Source organism: Aquarana catesbeiana, linkage group LG13 (assembly GCF_042186555.1).
Source record: "Aquarana catesbeiana isolate 2022-GZ linkage group LG13, ASM4218655v1, whole genome shotgun sequence".
In the NCBI taxonomy this organism is placed as follows: Eukaryota; Metazoa; Chordata; class Amphibia; order Anura; family Ranidae; genus Aquarana; species Aquarana catesbeiana.
Window position 1 is genome coordinate 225,265,716 of NC_133336.1, and position 25,971 is coordinate 225,291,686.

At 44.5% G+C, this 25,971-nt stretch overlaps 1 protein-coding gene across 1 annotated transcript; it reads right to left on the reverse strand.

The window, feature by feature from the left end:
• Positions 1 to 2,862: 2,862 nt before the first annotated feature.
• On the reverse strand, positions 2,863 to 25,971 carry LOC141116863 (toll-like receptor 2). Its single transcript, XM_073609336.1, is given in 4 exon segments — positions 2,863 to 3,899; positions 3,902 to 6,336; positions 16,445 to 16,573; positions 25,847 to 25,971. Coding segments are annotated over 2 exon segments (2,484 nt in total). The 5' UTR covers positions 6,311 to 6,336; positions 16,445 to 16,573; positions 25,847 to 25,971; the 3' UTR covers positions 2,863 to 3,824.

Genomic DNA, 25,971 nt, shown 5'->3' on the forward strand with positions numbered 1-25,971 from the left:
AACTGGCATCTCAGTTCACAAAGGAGGCAGGGACTGTGGCTGATGCCTTAAAGATGGTGCCGTTCTTCTGGAGCAAGAAAAAAAAAAAAAAGATAGCAGATGAAGGCATTGCCAGGGGGAGGTACTCGTATATAGATACGTGCTTAGCATGCTGCACCCTTCGTGAAAATAAATCTCATGGCAGGTCCATATTTAGCATCTCAGATTCCATCTATAACAATTTTAACTAGACCAGCCTTCTAGCAGACAGCTAACCCTTAGCAAATGCTGGTGTTCTGATCATAAAGAAAATAAGGGTATCGATATTTCCCCTAGGACATTTGCCCACTTTTGGAACAGGTGCATCGGAGCTACTCCCTCCTGTGCAATGCCTGGTGAGCCTAAAGAACTCATCCTGTGAAGTCTCTGTAAACCTCCATATAGTCCACGCAAAAAAGGAGAAAGGCTGGTGCCATGGAAGTCAGCTAAAACATTGTTTTATTATTGCAGGTGAACGACAGTCAAAAAGAAAGTCAACGCGTTTTGGCCGTCAGGCCTTAATCATGGCTGATTTGCCCACCTTTGTTTAAGGCCCTGCAAAGCCTTTCACCACCAACAGCCAGGGATTAAATCCCTTTTTGTGCAGAGATTTACCACCATGATGGAAAATCTCTTTATATACAACATTCAATCGTTTTTATTTAAACCATTGTGCCCACTGTCAACAGTTGACTCAGTTAACATTTATATAATAAAGTGTGTTTCTGCAGTAACATGTCTCACCACAAGAGGTCATCAGTGAAACATTTTTGAACTGGAAATGAATAATTTTTTAAAATTATTTTATGAAAAAAAAATGTTATAGTTAAAAATAGCGTATGCATGCACACTTTATAAAATGTTCACTGCATAAAAAGGCAGAGGCATGGGCGCAAGCTGAACGAAATGTAACTAATTTCAGAGATAAATGCCTGTATCGTCAGTGCCATCTAGTGGTCAAAATGTGGTATAGTTTTCTGAAACACCTCAATGAGAAAACTATACCACATTCCGGCCAAAGTAGCAGTGACATCATCACTGAGCTGTACAGGGCTGGTGCTAGACTATTTTGCATCCTAGCCAAGATCAGCTACTTGCACCCTCCCCCCCCCCCAAAAAATAAAAATAAAGGCTGCAAATACAGCCTGCACCTCATTGGCTGAATACCGCTTCTTCACAGATTGGCTGAAGTTTGCAGGAGACGGATCCATCTCCAGCTAACATCATCCAATCCTGCAGCGATATGCAGAACGTCAAGGCAGTGTGTGGGGAACAGGCCCCCCCCAGGTTACACCCTTACATCAGAGTTTACTCTTTTCATTAGGGTAGCCAAAGGCCCACCATTACATTAAGGTCCCCAGAGCCCCCCTTACATCAGGGTCCCTAGAGCCCCCCTTATATCAGGGTCCCTAGAGCCCATTCTCTTTCAGTAGGGTCCCCAAAGGTCGAAAGGAAGAGAAGAGTGGGGTAAGGAGAGTGGAGTGGTTTAAGAGAATAGTTGGGGTGGTGGAAGGGGAGGACGGAGGAGTATTGTGAAGACCCGAGTTTACATCAGGATCCATTCCTTCTCATTGCAGCAGTTGGCTACAGGACAGGTGGAAGCTGGAAGGCTGGGCACTGGGACAGGATAGGATTGGAGGAGAAACTTCTTCCTCCTCCTCCTCCTCCTCTGAATGCCAGGGCCTGGGGGAGGGGCAAGCATGTGATTGGTTGCTAGGACATGGGCGGTCCTAGCAACCAAACCCTGGCGCTGAGAACAGCAGGTAGCGGCAGATGCTGTCAGACGCCATACATTCAGGGACAGTTCCGATTGCTGCACAGCCTGCGCTGCAGAATTTGGGATGCCAACTGGGTATTGGGCCCCATTGTTGGTGTCATTGGGAGGAACTGTGCCCCATCATTTCATGTCATTGGGCCCCATTGTTGGTGTCATTGGGAGGAACTGTGCCCCATCATTGGTGTCATTGGACGCCATTGTTGGTGTCATTAGGAGAAATTGTGCCCCATCATTGGTGTCATTGGGCCCCATTGTTGGGGTCATTAGGAGGAACTGTGCCCCATCATTGGGAGGAACTGTTCCCCATCATTGGTGTCATTGGGAGGAACTGTGCCCCATCATTGGTGTCATTGGGCCCCATTGATTGTGTCATTTGAAGGACTTGTGCCCCATCATTGGGCCCCATTGTTGGTGTCATTGGGAGAAACTGTGCCCCATCATTGGTGTCATTGGGCCCCATTGTTGGTGTCATTTGGAGGAATTGTGCCCTTCATTGGAGTCAGTGAATAAAATAGGGCCGGATCATAACAAGTAAAGGGCCGCATCTGGCCCCTGGCCTGCAGTTTGCAGGCCATTGATCTAGCCGTTTCTTCCCCAGCCCGACTGTCCCTGCCCCCGCCACTTATTGGATTTTAGTCCTTTCAATCCTGCAGGCTCAGCATCACATGGGGGCGTCACCTATTTAAATGCAGCCTGCCTAGGAACGCCCACTCCTCTAGACTGGCGCCCATCTATCAAGACATTTTGATCTTTTCATGACCCCTCCCACTGCTTGCATCACGGATGAGTTCTTTTAAGAGGAGTACTGAGGCTGGGTGCTGTGATGTTTTCAGGAAGCTATGTATGGCACCCCACTGGCCCCTCCCACTAGCCAGGATCTGCCTGCATTACATAGAGAAGCATAGAGATCCAGTGATGACATCACAGATCTTAACGTAAGGTATGCAATGAAAAGTTTTGGATTTAAAACGGTTATTATCATGTTGATGGGGGGGGGTAAGACACCAGGGAAGGCACGTACAGGCAGATTAAATATAATCTTTTTGAAAAAACATGGACACATCATATAATTTTATAAACTTCACTATTTAAAAAAACAGAAACAAATAGATTTACAAACTCTGTAACAGCAAATTTACAAATGAAATGGACTCTGTGGACACTTTTATACAATATTTACAGAATAAGTTAATGTAACAACCATCGAGACCTTCATGACACCGCTGGGTACCCAACATTCTATTACATATTCTATAGAAATTGGCCAAAATTCGAGACATTGGAAAGAGGACAGGAAATTAGACCGATCGGCCAAACAGGAACCCACTCTATCCCAAACCGATAACCAATCTATATACAATATAAAATAATTCAACTCTGGCCTTGGTCACGGTCTGGGTCAGGGGTCTCCAAACCTCTAAACAAACAACCAGGTAACTGTCCTTCAGACTTTAAGGGGGCAGACTGTGGCCTTTGCGAGTAGAAAATGCCCTGTCAGTGGAAGAAAACAATGCCCAATTTTTTATGTCAGTGGAAAAAATTGTGTCCCATCATTGGGCCCCATCGTTCATCTCATTGGGAGAAATTGTGTCCCGTCATTGGGAGGAATTGTTCCCCATCATTGATGTTAGTGGGAGGAATCGTGCCCCATGTTTGGTGTCAGTGGGAGGCATGGTGTCTCATTGCAGTCATTGTGCCCCATCATTGGTATCGTTGGGAGAAATTGTGCCCCATCTATGGTGTCAGAGAGAGGATATGTATTCCATTATTGGTGTCCTTGGGACCCATCATTACTGTCATTGGGAAGAACTGTGCCCCATCATTGGTGTCATTGGGAGAAATTATGCCCCATCTTTGGTATCATTGAGGGAAATTGTGCCCTATCTTTGGTGTCATTAGGAGAAATTATTCCCTATCTTTGGTGTCATTGAGGGAAATTTTGCCCTATCTTTGGTGTCAGAGGGAGGAAGTAATATTTACAATATAGACATCATTAAGGACAATAAAATATTAGAATAGGGCTTCTAAATCAGTATTTTCCAGGCACATTCGCCTTGACGGTTGCCATAGCCTGCCCTACAATAGCAGTTATATTCACTAAAAATAAGTCAAGTTATCTTGCCCCATAATACTTAAACTGTCCTTTCCCAAGATGTTCTTGAGCTGGACCCAAAAGAAGGGTTGTCTGCTGTCCTCCTTGGGCCATTCCAAGTAGGTTTTGGTCCTAAGCAATTTCCGTAGCCTATGGAATCTTTTTGGCAGGTCCTCCATACCAACACTGTCCTTGACCACCAGGATGACATCTGCAAACGCGTGCCCAATGGCCCTTTGGTGGGCAAAGTACAGCTCGTAGTTGCACCACTCGCTGTTGATGAAGTTGTGGGACAGTATGAAGATAACCTTTCGGCTCTGCTCAATGTTCTCTATTATGTTATCGATAATCCATTTCCCTGGTTGAAAGTCCCTCTCATGGATGCATACTTTGTAGGCTGGGTTGGAGTTCTCCAGTTGAGGGAGAAGGACCCCTCTTACCCAATCGGCATCAAAACAGCTATAAGAGATAAAGGCGTGGTAGTCATAGTTTCTGGTCTGGTCAGCCTTCTGTGACCGATATCTACTTTTGATTATTTGACAAGTTGCTTTAATGTACCACGGTGCATTAAATTTCCAACCCAAGAGCATGCAGACAATGATGACAAAAGCTGTCACCGATACAGATATAGCCACCACCAAGCCAACATTACAATCCAGTTTTCCAGGGTGGAAATGATCAATTCTAGTTCCCATTAAATTTTGGGGGTGATAGCAGTAATAATCATCGGGCCAGTCAGTAAGAACCAAGGATCCCTCATCTAAAACATCTGTAAAGAAGTCATAAAGGTCACACATACAGTAGTAAGGATTGTTACCCGCCATCAAGTTTTTCAGCTGGGGCAGGTATTTAAAGGAACCCTTATCGATAATTCCAAAAGAGTTGCCTTCCAGTGCCAATACTTGAATGCTGGGACTCTGCCAGTTGTAAGGTATGAATTTGATTTTGTTGTTGCTAAGATTTAGTTCTGTCAAATTCGTAGCCAGGTTAAAGTAACTCATATTCAGTTGCTCGAGCTGAGAATTGGACAGGTCTAAATTTTCCACAGTTGTAGGTAGACACTGGAACACCTCGTACTGGAGCACATTGCCCCTCAAAATAAGCACTTTGATGTTAGCTGTCCACACACAAAATTCATTGAGTGTCCCAAATTTGTTGGATGTTAAATCAAGGTAGGTGAGTTTCGGCCACTGAGCCGTCAACAAAGAGATGGTCTTCAGACTGTGCATTGCATTGTAGCTAGCATTGAATATTTCAATATTGGGTAACACAGTGTTCTTGCACAACAGGTTGTACAGGTAGGTGGCCAAGAGACGGTTGCTCGATACATTGAGCACGACCAAATTGGTCATCTGGGCCCAAGCATTGCAAGGGACATGGTTGAAGTTCATGTTAATGACACTAAGGTTGACAATCTTGCTGAACCAGGTGAACGTCAAGTCAAATCCTAGTATATCTGGGTTAATGACATCTTGGATCACAAGGTTTTCCAAATGTAGGTTGTCAATAGCAACATCTGATATATTGAGATTTGGAGAAAGGGCAAAATCAAGAGAAAACAGGTAAAGGTTCTTTACAGAAGATATCTGGACATTCATCAAGAGCAGGTATAGAAGATTCTCACTAAATTCCCCTTGGTAGAAGACCAGGTCTCTTAGATCAATAGAAGGTAGATAAGAAAATATATCTTTGTTGTCCACATAATAGGAAAACTCAAACAAGTTTATAAAATTGAGGCTCGTGAGAGATTTATTTGTCAAATCCTTCAACATATCACTCAGCAGTGTTGCATTTGTGTCCACAGCGATGTCAAGCCACAAATTCTTAGTGTTCAGAACAGAGAAGGCTCCAGGATCGTAATAATCCAAGCTAGATTTGGATTTCAAAGCAAATCTATTAAGACTGAGATTTTTGATAGAAGCAAAGTCACCTTTGAAGATGCCGGAGATCCGAGGACCTCCTATAGACAAATCTGTCAGATTCACCAGAGTGCTGAAGACATCCCCAAGAGTGACACGCTGGTAAAGGTTGTTGGACAAGTCAAGGATCTGCAAGTTTTTCAAACCCATCAAGGAAGAATTGGGAATCTCCGAGAGAAGGTTATTAGACAGACTCAAGTTTGTCAAAAGCAAGTTGTACTGAAATGTTCCATTTTCAATGTATGAAATGTTATTGAATCTCAGGTTTAACATTTGTAGATTGGGGTATTGGATAAAGTTGTCAGCTCTTATCTCCGAAATTCTGTTATATGATATATCCAGGTACTCCAGGCTCTCTGAGAGGTTTTGAGGGATTTGTTCAAGATACTGTCCTTTGCAGTTGACCCTTTTTCCATCTGTGCTGATATTACAATTCGCCTTGCACCGTGTCAAAGTTCCAATCAGGACCATGAGGGTCATCAACCACCCAGTGAACTGGGACATATCTAGTCAATCCACATCTTCATTTTCTGAAAGGCAAGAATATAAAATAGTTAACTGGATGCTCCAAAACTAAAATTCGACCCCACAAACACCAGGTGGGGCGGTCTATGCTACAAGCATTGTTCATTTTCCTGAATTTTTGGCACAACGTTTCACTGGGCATGCAATAGAAATGTCTGCAGAGAGCACAGCAGGGCTGAGTCCTACCCCAGGACAATGGAAATAACAGCGCCAGGCAACTAGCATTTTCACCACTTTAAAAAATATATGTAAAACCTTAACTTTTTATATTGCAGAGTGTGAAAAGACTAAAACACCTGTCAAGTTTTTTTTTTTTTTATGTGCAGTCTTTTGTCCAATTGGGGAGATATTCCTTAACTTTCTGTCTCCGAGACACAACAGGAAAGGTGAGATTATCTCTTAGTTGTCCATTGCTGTTCCCTATTGCTTTCTCTCGGTCACAATGATTACCAGGAGCAGAGGAGAGAGAGAATCTCCCCAGAGGGGACAGAAATCAAAACCCAACAGGGGATTCAACCCTTCCACACAAGCGACATTTCCCTACTGAAAAATGTATGTGTTTCACTTGTGTTTATGTGAATTCCTGTCCGTTACTTAACACGACCCCTGAACTTTGCCTTACTTAACCCCGGCTGCCTGCACCCCCGGCGTCATCCGACCCCCTGCACCCCCGGCGTCATCCGACCCCCTGCACCCCCGGGCATTACCTAACCCTGACCCCCTGCTAAAATAGGCTGCCGGGCAGAAGAGGAGAAGAGAAGTGGGAGGTGCCCTGTGCTCTCCCTCCTCTCCAGCTTCACACTCCTGGCACTGCAGCTTTTCAAGTGATTGTAAAGTCTCTCTTTTTTTTAAAATAACAAACATGTTATACTTCCCTCCTCTGTGCAGTTGGTTTTGCACAGAGCAGCCCCAATCCTCCTTTTCTCGGGTCCCTCTTCTGCTCTCCTGGCCCCTCCCTCCTGTCGAGTGCCCCCACAGCCAGCAGCCATCTATGGGGGGCACCTGAGCCGAGTCAGAGCTCCGTCTATCCATGCAGACACGGAGCCCTGACCCAGCCCCGCCCCCTCTCTACCCCAATTAGCTAACTGACTGACAGTTACCTCCCCCCTCCCTCTACTATGTAAATATTACAATAAAGTATACAATGCTCCCTTCTTCACTTCACTTCTTCGTAACTCAATGTCAATGTAATTGCTCCATGGTGGCACCCTCCCTCTGAATACCAGCGGCCTGGATTCCTGCCACGTGACCCCTGCGTGGGTGCGCGGACTCAGGTCGGGCTGGCCAAAATTGAGGCCGCAGCTTTCTGTGAACCAGCACCCTCCTGTGGTGGGCGTTGCTATGATGAGCGTGGTTTGCTCTCACCGCCCACCTCCGACATCATCTTCCCAGTTTGGACAGGTGGGGTTGAGGCTGCAGGTTTGATCGGTCGCCCATTCCTTACCACCGCTGTGGACGGGGAGTGCAACATCATCAGTGCTGCCCGTCGGTGCCATCTCAGTGCTGCCCGTCAGTGCCCAAAGTTACTTATTAGTGCCACCTGTCAGTGCCATTTCAGTGCCACCCGTCAATGCTGCCTATCAACGCCACCTCAGTGTTGCCTATCAATGCCACCTGTCTGTGCTACCTCAGTGTTGCCTGTCAGTGCCCAGTGATGCTTGTCAGTGCCACCTATTGGTGCCCATCAGTGCCACATCAGTGCCACCTGACAGTGCCCATTATTGCTACCTCAGTGCTGCCTGTCAGTGCGCAGTGATACCGTCAGTGCCCATTAGTACCACCTCAGCGCCACCTCATCAGTGAAGCACATCAGTGCCATCTCATCAGTGCAGAACATATCAGTGAAGGAGAAAAACAAAAAACACAACACACCTTGCACAATCTTACAAACAAAACAAAAAAGTTTTTTTTTTTTTTAATTTTTAGTCTTTTTTCGTTTGGCATCAGGTGTGAGCAATTCTTATTGCCCGACGCCACAGACATGCGATTCTGGGCACTGGGCAGCCGATTTACCACTTCAGCCCCGGAAGGTTTTACCCACTTCCTGACCAGGCCATTTTTTGCGATACAGCACTGCGCAAATGTTATCGCATCTACAAACTACGGGATAGATTTATGGCATTTTCTTTTACTAGTAATGGCGGCGATCTGCGATTTTTAGCAGGACTCCGATATTGCGGCGGACATATCTGATCCTAAGTGACTCTAAGGGGGGGGGGGTCACACTGGAGGAAAGCAATGATTGAGTTTCAGCTTAGCTGAAACAGAAGATCTCTCCTTTCCTTGCTTACAGATCAGCGGTGCGCCTTGTTTACATAGGCACACAACTGATCCGTCTCTCCATAGAACGATCGGAGGGTTGCGGCCGCCGGATCCGCTGATTGGCTCCCTGTGTGTCGAATCACAGTGGGAGCGGTGCTCTGGCTGCGCGCCCGTGCGCCCCCGCGTGCACAAAATCACATACGTGATTTTGCACAGACGGGCCGTTCTGCCGCAGTAAATGTACGCGGGGGGGGTTTGGGGGGGTGGTTCGGGAGCGGTTAAAAAACTAGCTCCTAAGATTTTCAGCTGATTCTAAGCAAATAGTTGTCAAGCCCTGCCATATAATGTATATGTGGTGTCATGTAAAAGAATATATACAACTTTAGATCTTTCAAACAATTTCAAAATCAAAATTTGCTGGATATTAGTGATGGCGACACCCCACCTAAAAGATTTTATAATATAAATTAGAATATATTAAAGTGATGGTAACACCCCCTCAAGAAATAAAAACAAGGCTCCACCAACAATAGGGGGCGTCACCATCACAAATATACTGCAATTTTATAGTTTGACATTTTTATTTGTTTGAAAGTTTTTAAAGTTGTACATTTGGTTTATATTGGCCTAATAGAAAGAAATGATTAACCCCTTGAGGGGAGTGATGGAATGACATTGCCGGTAATGCAAGAGGTTAATTAACACTGCCACTGGTCATTGCTGTATTAGTGGACAGTGGCAGTGTTTATTAGACACGTGCAATTCGCTTCGTTCCGAAATCGTTTAATGAATTTCGACAAATTCATTAAATTTGGAAATATCCGAATTAACGAAAACCCGTTTAACAAATTTTTCAGAATATTCAGAATTTCTGAAAATGGGAACGAAAATTCAAAAAAACTAAAATCCAAAAATTAAAGCGGGGTTCCACCCAAATTTTGAACAATATCTGTATGTATTCTCTTCCTTGCCTAGGTGCTGACATGCCGTTTAAAAAAATTTAAATCGCCGTAATTACCTTTTATTTTTCTATTCTTCTTTGCACTTCCTGGTTCTCCTCCCGTGGGAGTAGGCGTGTTTCTAGCCTCTCCCAGACTCCTGGGAGCTAGTCTCAGGCTTCCCAGGATGCCACTGAGCATGTGCGGGAACGAGCGGTGAATGCTGGGAGCACAGCATTCACCACATCCAGGAAATAAATGCTTGTGGGCTTCAAATGCCCACAATGAAGATGGAAACCGCCTGCAGTGAATAATATAAGTTATTCTTTCCGACAAAATCTGACACAGGCGGACATATTACACACAATATGTGAGTATGTAATGCTGAGAAGAAAAGTTTGTGAATGAACTCAAAAAAAAAAAACAAAAAAAAAAAAAACACGATAGATAGGTGGACCCCCGCTTTAAAAAAAAAAAAAAAAAATCTGAAATGCTGTAACTAATAATAAAACTTAACTATTAAAATTATAGGTATTGGAATTTCCTTTCAAATTTGGCTGTTAGCAAACGTAACGAATTTATCCGAAGTTATGAATTATCCGAAATAACGAAAGCCGTATCTAAATGAACGGACCGCGAAAAAGTTGAGTTGGTGCTTCTACCAACTCACCCCTACGATCGGTGAGTCGGAGAAGGGATCCACCGCATGCCAGATGTTGATGAGAGAGATTTTCGATTGGCCAGATGGTCCCCGGTGTATCTATGTTCGTTCAGGTGCCGGGCGCGATGTTATGAAGTCACGCCTGGCCCCTGCGTTTGAAAAAAAAAGGGCGCTGCCTCGCCTGGGAAGCCGAGATTTTTAAAATTTATTTTTATTTCAGGCTTCCCAGCCTAGGAGGTGAGATGTGGGGACTTTCTGACCCCATATCTCACTGTAAAGAGGACCTGTCATGCACTGTTCCTATTACAAGGGAGGTTTACATTCCTTGTAATAGGAATAAAAAATATATATATATATATATATATATATATATATATATATATATATATATATATATATATATATATATATATATATATATATATATATATATATAAATAATATTATGTAAAAAGAAAGCATCAAACTAAAAAAATTAAAGTAAAATTTATAAAAAAAAAAAAAAATAAATAAAATTAAAGAAAATTTTTTTAAGCGCCCCTGTCCCCATGTGCTCGCTCGCAGAAGCGAACACATAAAGCGTCGCTCATGGGGATTTTTAAAGTACCGAACTTTGGCGCCATTCCATGAGCGAGTGCAATTTTAAAGTGTGACATGTTGGGTATCTATTTACTCGGCGTAACATCTTTCACATTATACAAAAACATTGGGCCAACTTTTTTTTTTTTTTTGTGTTTCATGCATTTAAAAAAAAAATAAAAAAATAAAAAAACCTAAAAGGTGTTGGAAAGATTGCTGCGCAAATACCGTGCAAGATAAAAGGTTGCAATAAAAGGTTTGTAATTTTCTAGCAAAAAAAAGAAGAAGATGAAAATTTTTACATGTAGGAGAGAAATATTCAGAATTGGCCTGGGTAGCAATTGGTTAAACTGTAAGAAAAGTTGAGAGTTTTCCTCTCAGGTCTGAAGCAATACCCGAGGAAGAAAGGAAAACTCTTGAAAGCTTGTCTTTTAGGTGTAAGGTTAGTACAAAGAAAAAAAAAAAAAATATCACACTTTACTTTTGCAAGTATACCAACTATATACATTTTTTTTGTTTTGAAAGAACCCATTTTTAAAATGATATGTATAATGTGTGTTTTGTTTCAACTAGGTAACAACCAAGAAAAACATGTTCTTTGTTGTAATAACCATATAAGCTAGTTACTCTCTCTTCTTTGTACTCCTATTAGACGTATCCTGCTCCCTAAGAAGCGTTCTGTAAGGACGAAACTAGTCGAGCAAGTCTTCTGAATTTTTTTAATACAGTATCGACATCTTTTGAACTGGCTTCTTTAACCCCTGCTTTACTAATTTTAGGGTTACACCCTTTCAGGTTATTACATGTGCTATCCTATTGGGGTACAGTTACCTCTAGGTTTCTCTGTGGCCCTCCAACTCAGTCTATTGAGTTCTTTGGGACTCTGGGCTGCTGGGTGGTCACTGAGATATAAATGTTATTTTAGTCACTTTCACCGATTTATGTTTAATAAAAATTAAAAAATGAAAACCCTTTTAATATATGCCTATAAAGTCCATTCCTTTTCACTCTCAATGTGTTTGACCATCATTACATCCAGCATTACTTTCGTAGTGTGCGTATGTATGTATGTATGTATGTATGTATGTATGTATGTATGTATGTATGTATGTATGTATGTATGTATGTATGTATGTATATATATATATATATATATATATATATATATATATATATATATATATATATATATATATATATATATATATATATACACACACACATATACATACACACACAGTATCTCACAATAGTAAGTACACCCCTTTGTAAATATTTTCTTCTATCTTTTCATGTGACAACACTGAAGAAATGACCCTTTGCTACAATGTAAAGTAGTGAGTGTACAGCTTGTATAACAGTGTAAATTTGCTGTCCCCTCAAAATAACTCAACACACAGCCATTAATGTCTAAACCGCTGGCAACAAAAGTCAGTACACCCCTAAGTGAAAATGTCCAAATTGGGCCCAAAGTGTCAATATTTTGTGTGGCCACCATTATTTTCCAGCACTGCCTTAACCCTCTTGGGCATGGAGGTCACCAGATCTTCACAGGTTGTCACTGGAGTCCTCTTCCCCTCCTCCATGATGACATCACAGAGCTGGTGGATGTTGGAGACCTTGCGCTCCTCCACCTTCTGTTTGAGGATGCCCCACAGATGATCAATAGGGTTTAGGTCTGGAGACATGCTTGGCCAGTCCAATCACCTTTACCCTCAGCTTCTTTAGCAAGGCAGTGGTGGTCTTGGAGGTGTGTTTGGGGTTGTTATGTTGGAATACTGCCCTGCGGCCCAGTCTCTGAAGGGAGGGGATCATGCTCTGCTTCAGTATATCACAGTACATGTTGGCATTCATGGTTCCCTCAATGATCTGTAGCTCCCCAGTGCGGCAGCTCTCATGCAGCCCCAGACCATGACACTCTCACCACCATGCTTGACTGTAGGCAAGACTCACTTGTCTTTGTCCTCCTCACCTGGTTGCCCCCACACACGCTTGTCACCATCTGAACCAAATAAGTTTATCTTGGTCTCATCAGACCACAGGACATGGTTCCAGTAATCCATGTCCTTTGCCTGCTTGTCTTCAGCAAGCTGTTTGTGGCTTTCTTGTACATCATCTTTAGAAGAGGCTTCCTTCTGGGACGACAGCCATACAGACCAATTTGATGCAGTGTGCGGCGTATGGTCTGAGCACTGACAGGCTGACCCCCCCACCCCTACAACCTCTGCAGCAATGCTGGCAGCGCTCGTACGTCTACTTCCCAAAGACAACCTCTGGATATGAAGCTGAGCATGTGACCTCAACTTCTTTGGTGGACCATGGTGAGGCCTGTTCTGAGTGGAACCTGTCCTGTTATACCGCTGTATGGTCTTGGCCACCGTGCTGCAGCTCAGTTTCAGGGTCTTGGCAATCTTCTTATAGCCTAGGCCATCTTTATGTAGAGCAACAATTCTTTTTTTCAGATCCTCAGAGAGTTCTTTGCCATGAGGTGCCATGTTGTACTTCCAGTGACCAGTATGAGAGAGTGAGAGCGATAACACCAAATTTAACACACCTGCTCCCCATTCACACCTGAGACCTTGTAACACTAATGAGTCACATGACACCGGGGGGAGGGAAAATGGCTTATTGAGCCCAATTTGGACATTTTCACTTAGGGGTGTACTGACTTTTGTTGCCAGCGGTTTAGACATTAATGGCTGTGTGTTGAGTTATTTTGAGAGGACAGCAAATTTACACTGTTATACAAGCTGTACACTCACTACTTTACAATGTAGACAAGTGTCATATCTTCAGTGTTGTCACATGAAAAGATAGAAGAAAAGATTTACAAAAATCTGAGGGTTGTACTTACTTTTGTGAGATACTATATAGACTTATTTTATTTTTTTCAGTGGTATGATTTAGTGGTGAAAATTATGAGTGCCCCCCCAGTGTGGACTGTAGTACTGTATCTTATGTGCCCCCCTTATATATTGTTCCTAGAGTTGCCACTATCTGGTCTTTACCCGATCCACTGCACTCCGGGCGCTACCCAACCCTGGGCCCCTGCACTCCAGGCGCTACCCAACCCTGGGCCCCTGCACTCCAGGCGCTACCCAACCCTGGGCCCCTGCACTCCAGGCGCTACCCAACCCTGGGCCCCTGCACTCCAGGCGCTACCCAACCCTGGGCCCCTGCACTCCAGGCGCTACCCAACCCTGGGCCCCTGCACTCCAGGCGCTACCCAACCCTGGGCCCCTGCACTCCAGGCGCTACCCAACCCTGGGCCCCTGCACTCCAGGCGCTACCCAACCCTGGGCCCCTGCACTCCAGGCGCTACCCAACCCTGGGCCCCTGCACTCCAGGCGCTACCCAACCCTTGGCCCCTGCACTCCAGGCACTACCCAACCCTGGGCCCCTGCACTCCAGGCACTACCCAACCCTGGGCCCCTGCACTCCGGGCACTACCTAATCCTGACTACCTGCTGTGTGTTACCTATCCTCGTCGCTGAACTCTGTGCATTACCCAATCATGACCCCCGCACTCTATGCTTTACACTCTCTTGACCCACAGCTGCATAGGTTCAACTTTATTACCTTCCTGTCTGGGTGTGGCAGCTAGTAATGTAGACATATTCTTTAAAAGACAGAATCGCAGCAGGGGATGCAGTAATTGTTGTGCATTATAGATAAAACACATGGTGTTGGCCACTGGGTGTGTAAAAGGGTTAACCTGCTGGCGTTTGGATTGTTTCCCCACAAGATGGAAAAACTTCTGTTTAGGGAGAGTCTGTAATTGTCACAGTGTGTATTCAACGAAGACGCATGACTTATTTTCCCTCTTTTAACACAGGGGTAGTGAATGAAAAGTCAAGGAGGTCCGGTAACTAAAAAATGTTTCCGGCCGAGGTCCGAATCACAAGTCTGTGCCACGAAACATTGTACGCGTCTGCTTTTCTTTTTTTTGGTGCAAACCACTTTTCTTACTGTTTCCTCCACACACGCCGGTAATACTCTGTAAATGTCCCCAATAGTGTTCTACCCCTACCAGAGTAATTCATTACATTGGGTACTCTCATCAGACTACCCCCATAAAATCAGTTGCCACCATCAGGGTATCCCATTATATCAGGTATCCCCAGAGTGCCCCATCAGATTGCCCCTTAACATAAAATGTGCCCATCTGCATGCCCCTTATTTTATGTTAAAGGGCACGCTGACGGCCACATTGTATGTGAAGGGGGCACGCTGACGGCCACATTGTATGTGAAGGGGGCACGCTGACGGCCACATTGTATGTAAAGGGGGCACGCTGACGGCCACATTGTATGTAAAGGGGGCACGCTGACGGCCACATTGTATGTAAAGGGGGCACGCTGACGGCCACATTGTATGTAAAGGGGGCACGCTGACGGCCACATTGTATGTAAAGGGGGCACGCTGACGGCCACATTGTATGTAAAGGGGGCACGCTGACGGCCACATTGTATGTGAAGGGGGCACGCTGACGGCCACATTGTATGTGAAGGGGGCACGCTGACGGCCACATTGTATGTGAAGGGGGCACGCTGACGGCCACATTGTATGTAAAGGGACACGCTGAAGGCCACATTTTATGTGAAGGGGCACGGTGAAGGCCACATTTTATGTGAAGGGGCACGGTGAAGGCCACATTTTATGTGAAGGGGCACGCTGAAGGCCACATTTTATGTGAAGGGGCACGCTGAAGGCCACATTTTATGTGAAGGGGCACGGTGAAGGCCACATTTTATGTGAAGGGGCACGGTGAAGGCCACATTTTATGTGAAGGGGCACGGTGAAGGCCACATTTTATGTGAAGGGGCACGGTGAAGGCCACATTTTATGTGAAGGGGCACGGTGAAGGCCACATTTTATGTGAAGGGGCACGCTGACGGACACATTTTATGTGAAGGGGCACGCTGACGGGCACAAAAAAAATATGCCCATCAGTGTGCATATTAGAAAAAAAATGTGCCCCACATACATTGCTTGCCAAAGTCAGCACAATTGGCAGGCTGCAGGGGATGGAAGCTGCAAGATTTACCTTGCAAGGAGTGAGAGGCAGGAGCCGCAAGCAGCAGGGGGGCGGGGCGTGCACGTGACGTCACACCCACAACTTGCGGCCCGGCATAGAGCTGCGGTCAGGAGCAGGGGGTGAGGTGCGCACATGCAACATCACTGGTTGCTGGGAAACCCGTGGTCCCAGCAAACCAGTGACTGCTGACACTCGCCACTACACTGGCGGTCCGGGTAGGAGCGTCACTCGGTCCGGTACTCGGACCGCCATTTAATGACGGCTGGTTTAAACAGATTTTCCACTCAGATGAGCTTATCTAGAATGTGCAGCTTTAACTTAACCCTTTCCCGTTTCTACAATTTACTCCTCGGTAATTAGCTGAATAATGCATTTTCCACACTCTACATCCTCAGGCCGCTCAGCGAAATCATTCACACTCTGCCCCTTGAGATGTGGTGGGACTATAATGGCACTCATCCAGAAGACTGCTAAAGAAGCAACGCAACATTATAGTGTATGCTAGAACGGCGTCCAATTAAATGGCCCACTAAAACTATAAAAGAAACTTTGTGTAAAAGATTAAACAATTATGGTCCATTGTGGCCCTCTAATATTTAACCCAGCATCCCAAATAAGGTGATCAAGAGTCTTACCTCACATCATTCATTATCAAAATTCCTCTGGTGTCAGAGGTGTGGTCATCCTTAGGGAACCGCGGGGGCTGCCCAGAGGATTATGGGTGGTGAACGAAGGTTGTGCCATCTTGGTCTGCAGTGAGGAACCTAAAAAGGAAGACAGTAGTGACCTGTGTCAGTTGTGTGGTGGTATTGATGAAATATTTAGGAGACATTTTAACACCAGATCTCTACAATGTTCAAAATGTGAAATTTGACTTCTGTGGTCTCCATTAGATTGTAAGCACCAGGAACTCAGCACAGGGATGGTGGGAACCCCTCATAATGGGCACAGCAGGTGTACAGACCCGGGAACTCAGCACAGGGATGGTGGGAACCCCTCATAATGGGCACAGCAGGTGTACAGACCCGGGAACTCAGCACAAGGATGGTGAGAACCCCTCATAATGGGCACAGCGGGTGTACAGACCTGGGAACTCAGCACAGGGATGGTGGGAACCTCTCATAATGGGCACAGCAGGTGTACAGACCCGGGAACTCAGCACAAGGATGGTGAGAACCCCTCATAATGGGCACAGCGGGTGTACAGACCTGGGAACTCAGCACAGGGAGGGTGGGAACCCCTCATAATGGGCACAGCGGGTGTACAGACCCGGGAACTCAGCACAGGGATGGTGGGAACCCCTCATAATGGGCACAGCAGGTGTACAGACCCGGGAACTCAGCACAAGGATGGTGAGAACCCCTCATAATGGGCACAGCGGGTGTACAGACCCAGGAACTCAGCACAGGGATGGTGGGAACCTCTCATAATGGGCACAGCAGGTGTACAGACCTGGGAACTCAGCACAGGGAGGGTGGGAACCCCTCATAATGGGTACAGCAGGTGTACAGACCCGGGAACTCAGCACACAATCGGAACAGCAGGTTTACGGCAAGTGGAACCAAAAAAGATCCAGGTCCCCAGTAAAAAGGAAGGACTACCGGGGGCAGGGCAGTGAAGTCACAACCCTTGCCTTGTCCAAAATGTATAGTATTTATTGAAAAACATACAAGGTGTTCTGCAAATAAAAGTCACGCCAGAAGATCGACCTCCTGTAGACACTATGCAGAGTGGCAGCCGCTCGGCATGGGGACCCAGAAGATAGCAGCGATCGCTGTAGTAGCGACGATCCCACAGGTAGAGCATATATACTGTATATCTGGACCATCTGACACTGCAATAAAATCCATATCAGGAGTTCACCTTTAACAATGCAATTCATCCATTATCATTTTCTGGATAGTACGTAACATTTTGGAGAAGCTAGGACTCGGTTTTTCTCATTCCCATTTGTCACATATACCATAAAAATTTTTTTAAGTATTTGGTGACCTTTTCCAAAGTGACAGCAATTTCTGGGCAGAGCAACCAGGTTTGTGTCAGCTATCGCAGGCTCCACGGCTTCAGGGTCTGCTGAGCGTCTGTCACTTTTACAGATAAATACAAACAGAACCTGAAGGTCCTGTTCTTCTAGAGAGGTGACAACCGTGCTGTCAATGCACCCCCCCCACCAGCCAGTGCAAAGACACACCAGGGGGCAAAATCTACTGTAACTGGTTAGGTCAGAAATCTGTGACACCTTCCCCAGAGACACATACCAGAGGCTTTGTTATCACATGAAGAGAGGACAGAGATGGAGGGTAGACATGTGCAATTTGTTTAGTTGCGAATTCGTTTTTTTTTTACGAATTTCGACAAATGTGTTAATGCGGAAATATCCTCATTAACGAACAACCCATTTAAAATTTGAAAATCCGAAAATTAAAAAAAAAAAAAAAAAAAAAAAAAAAAAATAAGAATTATTCAAAAGAACAAAAATCCAAAAATCTGAAAAAACAACTAACAATTAAAAGAAACAAAGTGCGCTAATCTATAAGAATATTCACAGTGCAAAAATAAATGACAAAAAAAATTTAAGGGCAAAAACAAGTGAAAAAAAAAACAAAAAAAACAAAAAAAAAAAAAACAAAAAAAAACACACCACACACTGACGAAATGACTCAAAGTGAAAAATATACAATTCAGTTCATAAAAAGTTGCAGAAAAAAAATTTGCATACAAAAGATGTGCATAAAAAAAATGTCCAACTGGCAAACCCGTATACAAAAAGGGAACCAAGTGAACCAAGTATGTGAAAAACTTCTGTGCTCTTCAAGGGAATTGGATGAACCAAATATAAAGGCAACTTCAGTGCTCTTCAAAACACAAAGACTTTAGGATCCCATCACCACATAGATTCACTTCTTACCAGATAGCAGTAGTTTCAAGCATTGGATAATAATCCCACCAATTCTCCAACAATCCCACCAATCCCACCAATGCTCCAACAATCCCACCAATGCTCCAACAATCCCACCAATCCCACCAATGCTCCAACAATCCCACCAATGCTCCAACAATCCCACCAATCCCACCAATGCTCCAACAATCCCACCAATGCTCCAACAATCCCACCAATCCCACCAATGCTCCAACAATCCCACCAATGCTCCAACAATCCCACCAATCCCACCAATGCTCCAACAATCCCACCAATGCTCCAACAATCCCACCAATCCCACCAATGCTCCAACAATCCCACCAATGCTCCAACAATCCCACCAATCCCACCAATGCTCCAACAATCCCAACAATGCTCCAACAATCCCAACAATCCCACCAATGCTCCAACAATCCCACCAATGCTCCAACAATCCCACCAATGCTCCAACAATCCCACCAATGCTCCAACAATCCCACCAATGCTCCAACAATCCCACCAATGCTCCAACAGACTGGGCTGTAAAAATGACCCACATTCCAGATAACAGCGATATCAGACAATGGACATTGACCCCATCAGGCTCCAACACCTTAAGCTGTAAAAGTGGACCCGGTTTTTCAATGGACTCAGGAATCTCGGTATCTTTGGAAAATCTCAGTATCTTTGGAAAAGCTGAAATCCAATCTGGCAGCTCGAGGATAAATCCCGGAGCAGAAGGGAAGAGGGATAGCCTCGTAGTGCAAAATGTTTCAACAAAAGGGGTTTATTAAAACAGCACACTAAAAGTTTTCCTTCAAGGCAACCAAACATCAGCAAAAATAAATGCACATAAAAAAAAAACAGAGCGGTGGTTTTGCACCAGGCAGCTCAGCAGCTTAGACGTCTCACAATGGGCTCCACCTGACTAGTTTCTCCATAATAGGCTTCAGCTGGGAAAGGGAGACTCACCCGAGACGTCTGCTAATAGCAGATAAGTACAAGTGGATGTGGGTGACACCGGAAGTTGAATTGATCTACACATCCTATTGGCGTCACCTAGATGGGACATGTAAAAAAGTGTAATCCATACTTAGTATTAGGCATGCATAAAGGTCACAAATAATTAATAAAGATTAAAAAAAAAAAAAAATTATAAATATATATCTATATCTCTATCTAATTAAAAAAATATATATATTTATTAATTTAAACACACATATACATATATATATATATGTATATGTGTGTTTAAATTAATAAATATTTTTTTTTATTAATTTAAACAAAAAAAAATTATATATATATATATATATATATATATAACATAAAATGGGATATTAATTGTTTCATTGATAATAGCTGATCTTTCTTTTCCCATTCACGCCAGTGTTAGGTTTTTTTTTTTAGTATTCCTTTTAGATTATTATCTATACTACTGTTTACTCAATGAAGGGTTTTCTTTTAATATTTGATAGATATTATGCCTATAAGACCCCACATCTCTCCTCTAGGCAGGAAAGGCTTAGATAAAAAAAAAAAAAAAAAATAATAATAAAGATAAAAATAAAATAGGAATTCACGATCCCAGAGAACAATCAAGCGGCTGAACTGCCACTATGATTGTTCTTATGGTGCAGAGAATCGCTGGCTGAAAAAAAAATGATATCTGGATGATGCTTGTAGCTGCACCCATCATTCAGAGATCCCCCCTCAAAGTCCAGGACATCATATGACGTACCTTGGGCACGAGGTGGTTAATTAATAATAATAATTACAAAAATAAATAATTTGTTCCGTTCCATTTGTTTAGATGCGGCATTCGTTATTTCAGATAATTTGTAACTTTGGATAAATTCGTATTGGTTACGTTCACTAACAGCCAGATTTGAAAGGAAATTTCAAAACCTATAATTTAATAAATTTAGTAATAGTTAGGTAATATTTCAGATTTTCTAATTTTTGGGTTTTCTAATTTTCATTCTTATTTTTGGATTTTCGAATTTCCAAATATTCAAATTTCTGAATATTCGGAAAAATTAGTTAAACAGGTTTTCATTTATCCGGTTATTTCCAAATTAACTAATTTTGACAAAATTTGTTAAAGATGCGAATTCCGAACGAAGCGAATTGCACATGTCTGGTGTGAACCAAGACTGAGTGGCGCTGGCTTTCACCACTTTAGCTCCGGAAGATCCCCCCCCCCTCTTCATGACCAGGCCATTTTTGGCTATTCAGCACTGCACTACTTTAACTGGTAATAGCGCGGTCATGCCACGCTGTACCCAAATGACAGATTTATATAATGGTTTTCACACAAATAGAGCTTTCTTTTGGTGGTATTTGATCACCTCTGTGGTTTTTATGTTTCATTATATAAAAAGAGAGATTGCAAATTTTGAAAAAAAAAAAAAAAAAAAAAAAAAAAGTTTCTTTCCGATATAAAAAATAACCAAAAAAAAAATATATCGAATTTCTTCATAAAATTGAGCCGAAATTTATTCTTCTACAGGTCTTTGGTATAAAAAAAAAAAAAAAGTGTATATTGATTGGTTGTAGTGAAATTGGTGAAGTTATAGCGTCTACAAATGATGGTACTGTACAGTAGCGGCCTGTCCATACGGGGCACATCCCCCTAATCCATGTGACTGACCCCCTAATCTACATGCGCGGACACATGGATTCCAATGCATTTTTTTTCTAAACATGTGATTGGGGCCTGAGGCTCTAATTGGCTTCAAAAAGGGTGGGCTCGGGGAGCAGAACACTGCGCCCTGAGCCCACCCACATGTGTGACATGTCTTCCTGTTTGTCCTCCCGTCCAATCAGGAAGCGGGTCCTGAGACCTGATTGGCCGCGAGTCCGAAGTCCTGATTGGCCGGGAGAAGAAGCAGAGGGGAAGCCACCAAAGCCGCGACCTGGATGGGGCAAGTGTGGGGATGGCAGGGGGCCTGGAGGGTGGGGGGCCAGCGATGTGGCGATCGAGCGCCGGGGGGGGGAAACGGCGATCGACTGAATGAGCACGGGGGGGGGGGGTGGGGGGCTGGGTGTCCAGCTGGGGGGGGGGGGCGCCCCGTCGAGGAAATTGAGCAGTATAATTTATATTTACATTATACACACACACACACACACACACACATAGTGTGACGGACAATCGGACACTAACTGACGGGTATCTGGTTTTCACAAGTTCAGCATCCCCCCCAGCCAGCCCATTTAGAAAGCGCAGTGTGATTCATGCATGCGCAGTAGAAAACAGTCTGTGAAGCCTCAGGACTCCACTGATTGTTTCCCTTAGTTTCCCTTAGTCAGGATGGCGGCGCCAGCACCCAAGAGCCGATTCAAGAATCAGCTCAGGCTGAATGCCTGGACAGGTAAGTACCCCAATAGTAAAAGTCAGCAGCTACAGTATTTCTAGCTGCTGACTTTTCCGGTTTTTTTGGGGGGTGGGCGGAGCTCCGCTTTAACTGCCACTGATATCACCAGTGACACTAATACAGAGATCAGTGATAATACTATGCACTGTCACTGTACTAATGACACTGGCTGGGAAGGGGTAATCGAAGGGTTAACTGTGAGCCTAACAATATGTAGTGTGTTGCTTCTACTAATCAAGGTGGCAGAATTTTCTCCCTGCTTTTGCAGGGAGAAAAAACAGGCACATGGTTGCTCCGTGTACAGAGCTCTGTGTTGTTAGTAAACAAAAAAAAAAAAAAAAAAAAAGGAGTTTTTCGGCACACCGTTCTCACCGCCGTGCACTTTCTAGGATAAGAACCCCTGGCGGGCCGTCCGTTCGGGGCGCAGTGCAAGCTCTGCCCTGCAATTGTGGCATTGCGTTGCATTAAACTGCATTTTTGTTAAACCAGGAACATAAATTTCGTCTCAAAACAAACCACACATGCCTAACACCTGCGGAGTCCTAAACCATCCAATCGGTTGGTATCCAATCGGACACATTACATAACATTTGGTAGAGCTAGGAGTTCGTACGATCAGATTGCGCGGTCTACAGACAGCTTTAGGCTGAACGCATCTTTCAATCTGATTGGACGATCTCTTTACAATGTTTTACCAATATAGCCATGTAAGGTGAGGATTGGCCAGAATTAGGCTCAATTTCCACTAGTGCGACTTCAAAGTCCTGCGATTTTTTAAAAGTGCGACTTTAACCTAACTTTACACTTTCTGGATCAAAGTTGCAACAAAAGTGGCATCAAAAGTAGTGCAGCCACCTTTTTTTTTTTTTTAAACAGGTGAAATTGATGGGCTGTGACTTGTCACACGACTCTCTGTGTAATATAAATGACTAGCTCTTGTGTAAGTCGTATGACAAGTCACACTAGTGGAAACAAAGCCTTATATGCTTAACCACTTAAGGACCAGCCGCCATCGCTCTACCCGCTAGGACCAGCCGCCATAATTCTACTCGCTAGGGCCAGCCGCCGTCCTTCTACTCGCTAGGGCCAGCCGCCGTCCTTCTACTCGCTAGGGCCAGCCGCCGTCCTTCTACTCGCTAGGGCCAGCCGCCGTCCTTCTACTCGCTAGGGCCAGCCGCCGTCCTTCTACTCGCTAGGGCCAGCCGCCGTCCTTCTACTCGCTAGGGCCAGCCGCCGTCCTTCTACTCGCTAGGGCCAGCCGCCGTCCTTCTACTCGCTAGGGCCAGCCGCCGTCCTTCTACTCGCTAGGGCCAGCCGCCGTCCTTCTACTCGCTAGGGCCAGCCGCCGTCCATCTACTCGCTAGGGCCAGCCGCCGTCCATCTACTCGCGAGGGCCAGCCGCCGTCCTTCTACTCGCTAGGGCCAGCCGCCGTCCTTCTACTCGCTAGGGCCAGCCGCCGTCCTTCTACTCGCTAGGGCCAGCCGCCGTCCATCTACTCGCTAGGGCCAGCCGCCGTCCATCTACTCGCGAGGGCCAGCCGCCGTCCTTCTACTCGCTAGGGCCAGCCGCCGTCCATCTACTCGCGAGGACCAGCCGCCGTCCTTCTACTCGCTAGGGCCAGCCGCCGTCCTTCTACTCGCTAGGGCCAGCCGCCGTCCATCTACTCGCGAGGACCAGCCGCCGTCCTTCTACTCGCTAGGGCCAGCCGCCGTCCTTCTACTCGCTAGGGCCAGCCGCCGTCCTTCTACTCGCTAGGGCCAGCCGCCGTCCTTCTACTCGCTAGGGCCAGCCGCCGTCCTTCTACTCGCTAGGGCCAGCCGCCGTCCTTCTACTCGCTAGGGCCAGCCGCCGTCCTTCTACTCGCTAGGACCAGATGCCATTGCTACTTTGACATTAAATACGAGGGGTAAGGGAACAGCTAGCTGCCACAACCCCGGTATTTTTTAATAAAACGGGCAGTGGTCCTCTTTCGGATAAAAGTGGTCTCAGCGGCGGATTCGCCGCGAGATCACTTGTATTGGTGGCAGCCTCCTGCCACGCTCCAGTCGTCTCCGCAGCTTACCGGAGCTGTCGGTAGCGGCGGAGCCGATCAGTTCCTCTTCCCTCACTGCCTGATTGCCGAGTGAGGGAATGATGGCTCCCACTCAGCTCCTTAGCATTGGAGGACGGAAGCGATGTCAAACGTCACTTCCGTGAAATGTTCTTAAAGGGGAAATTACACATATACATTATATATATATATATATATATATATATATATATACACACACACACACACACACACACACACACACACACACACACACACATTTTTTTATTTTATTTTTGTGTAAATATGAGATGCGAGATCTTTTTTGACCCCCAGCTATCATATTTATTATGCTTTTTTTCCCCCCTATTACAAGGAATGTTTGCATTCCTTGTAATAGGAATAAAAGTGACCCAAACATTTTTTTTAAAAAGACAGTGAAAAAAAAAAAAAAAAAAAAGTAAAATAAATAAGAAAAAAAAAATAAAATAAATTTGAAGCACCCTGTCCCGACGAGCTCACGCGCAGAAGCGAACGTATACGTGAGTAGTGCCTGCATATGAAAACTGTGTTTGCACCACACATGTGAGGTATCGCTGTGATCGTTAGAGCGAGAGCAATAATTCTAGCCCTAGACCTCCTCTGTAACTCCAAACGTGTAACCTGTAGAATTTTTTTAAACGTCGCCTATGGAGATTTTTAAGGGTAAAAGTTTGTCGCCATTCCACGAGCGGGCGCAATTTTGAAGCGTGACATGTTGGGTATCAATTTACTAGGCGTAACATTATCTTTCGCAATATAAAAAAAATATAAAATAAAAAATTGGGCTAACTTTACTGTTATCTTATTTAAGTAAAAAAAAAAAAAAAGTATTTTTTCCCCCCCAAAAAAAGTGCGCTTGAAAGAATGCTGTGCAAATATGGTGTGACATAAAGTATTGCAACAACCGCCATTTTATTCTCTAGGGTGTTCAAAAATGTAATTTTATTTTTTATATATATCTATATATAAATATTTTTCTTTTATTATCATTTATTATGTTTGGGGGTTCTAAGTAGTTTTCTAGCAAAAAAAAGAAGAAGAAGATTTTAACTTGTAAACAACAAATCTAAAAAAAGAGGCTCAGGGCTTAAGTGGTTAATTTGGACCCAATCAGGAAGTCTCTCGCACTACAAAATTGTTGCTAAATCTATAAGTCATTATGCCGACATAACAAAAAAAACAAACAAAAAAAAAAAAAACACGTGACTTTGTCCATGCTTCCTCTCAAGCAAACACTTGCTAAAAATATCTTTCTTATTCAATAAATACAAACCAAAAACCTCCTCAAGGACCAATGTTGGTTGCTGCAGACAGCGGTGCGATGCGCCCCCCCCCCCCAAAACATACACGTCAGACACAATGGGCGCCATCACCCCACTGCACAACTGTGCTAAGGCTCCTTTCACACTCGTGCGACTTGTCCTGTGATTTGGGACTGCAAAGTTGCACGACAAGTCTTACCCCCGCCCATGATTTCCAATGAGTACCATTCATGTCGCAGCCACTCCAAAGTAACCCCTGCACTACTTTGGTCTGACTTTGATGTGACAAGGTCCATAGATCTTAAGATTACGCAGGTATATCTTCAAGTCGTGGCAAAAACTTGCAACTTTGAGGTCACACAGGTGTGAAAGGGGCCTAAATGGGGGTGGGGGGGTGTTAAATGATAAAAAAAAAAAAATTTCTTACAGTAGAACACAGATCTTCACGCTTTCGGGTTGCAGGAGCTGCCAGATTTTATCGCCGAATTGCACAAACATCGCGCACGTAATAATACAAAATGTGACTTGCCTTCCCACCAGAGCAACGCCGGG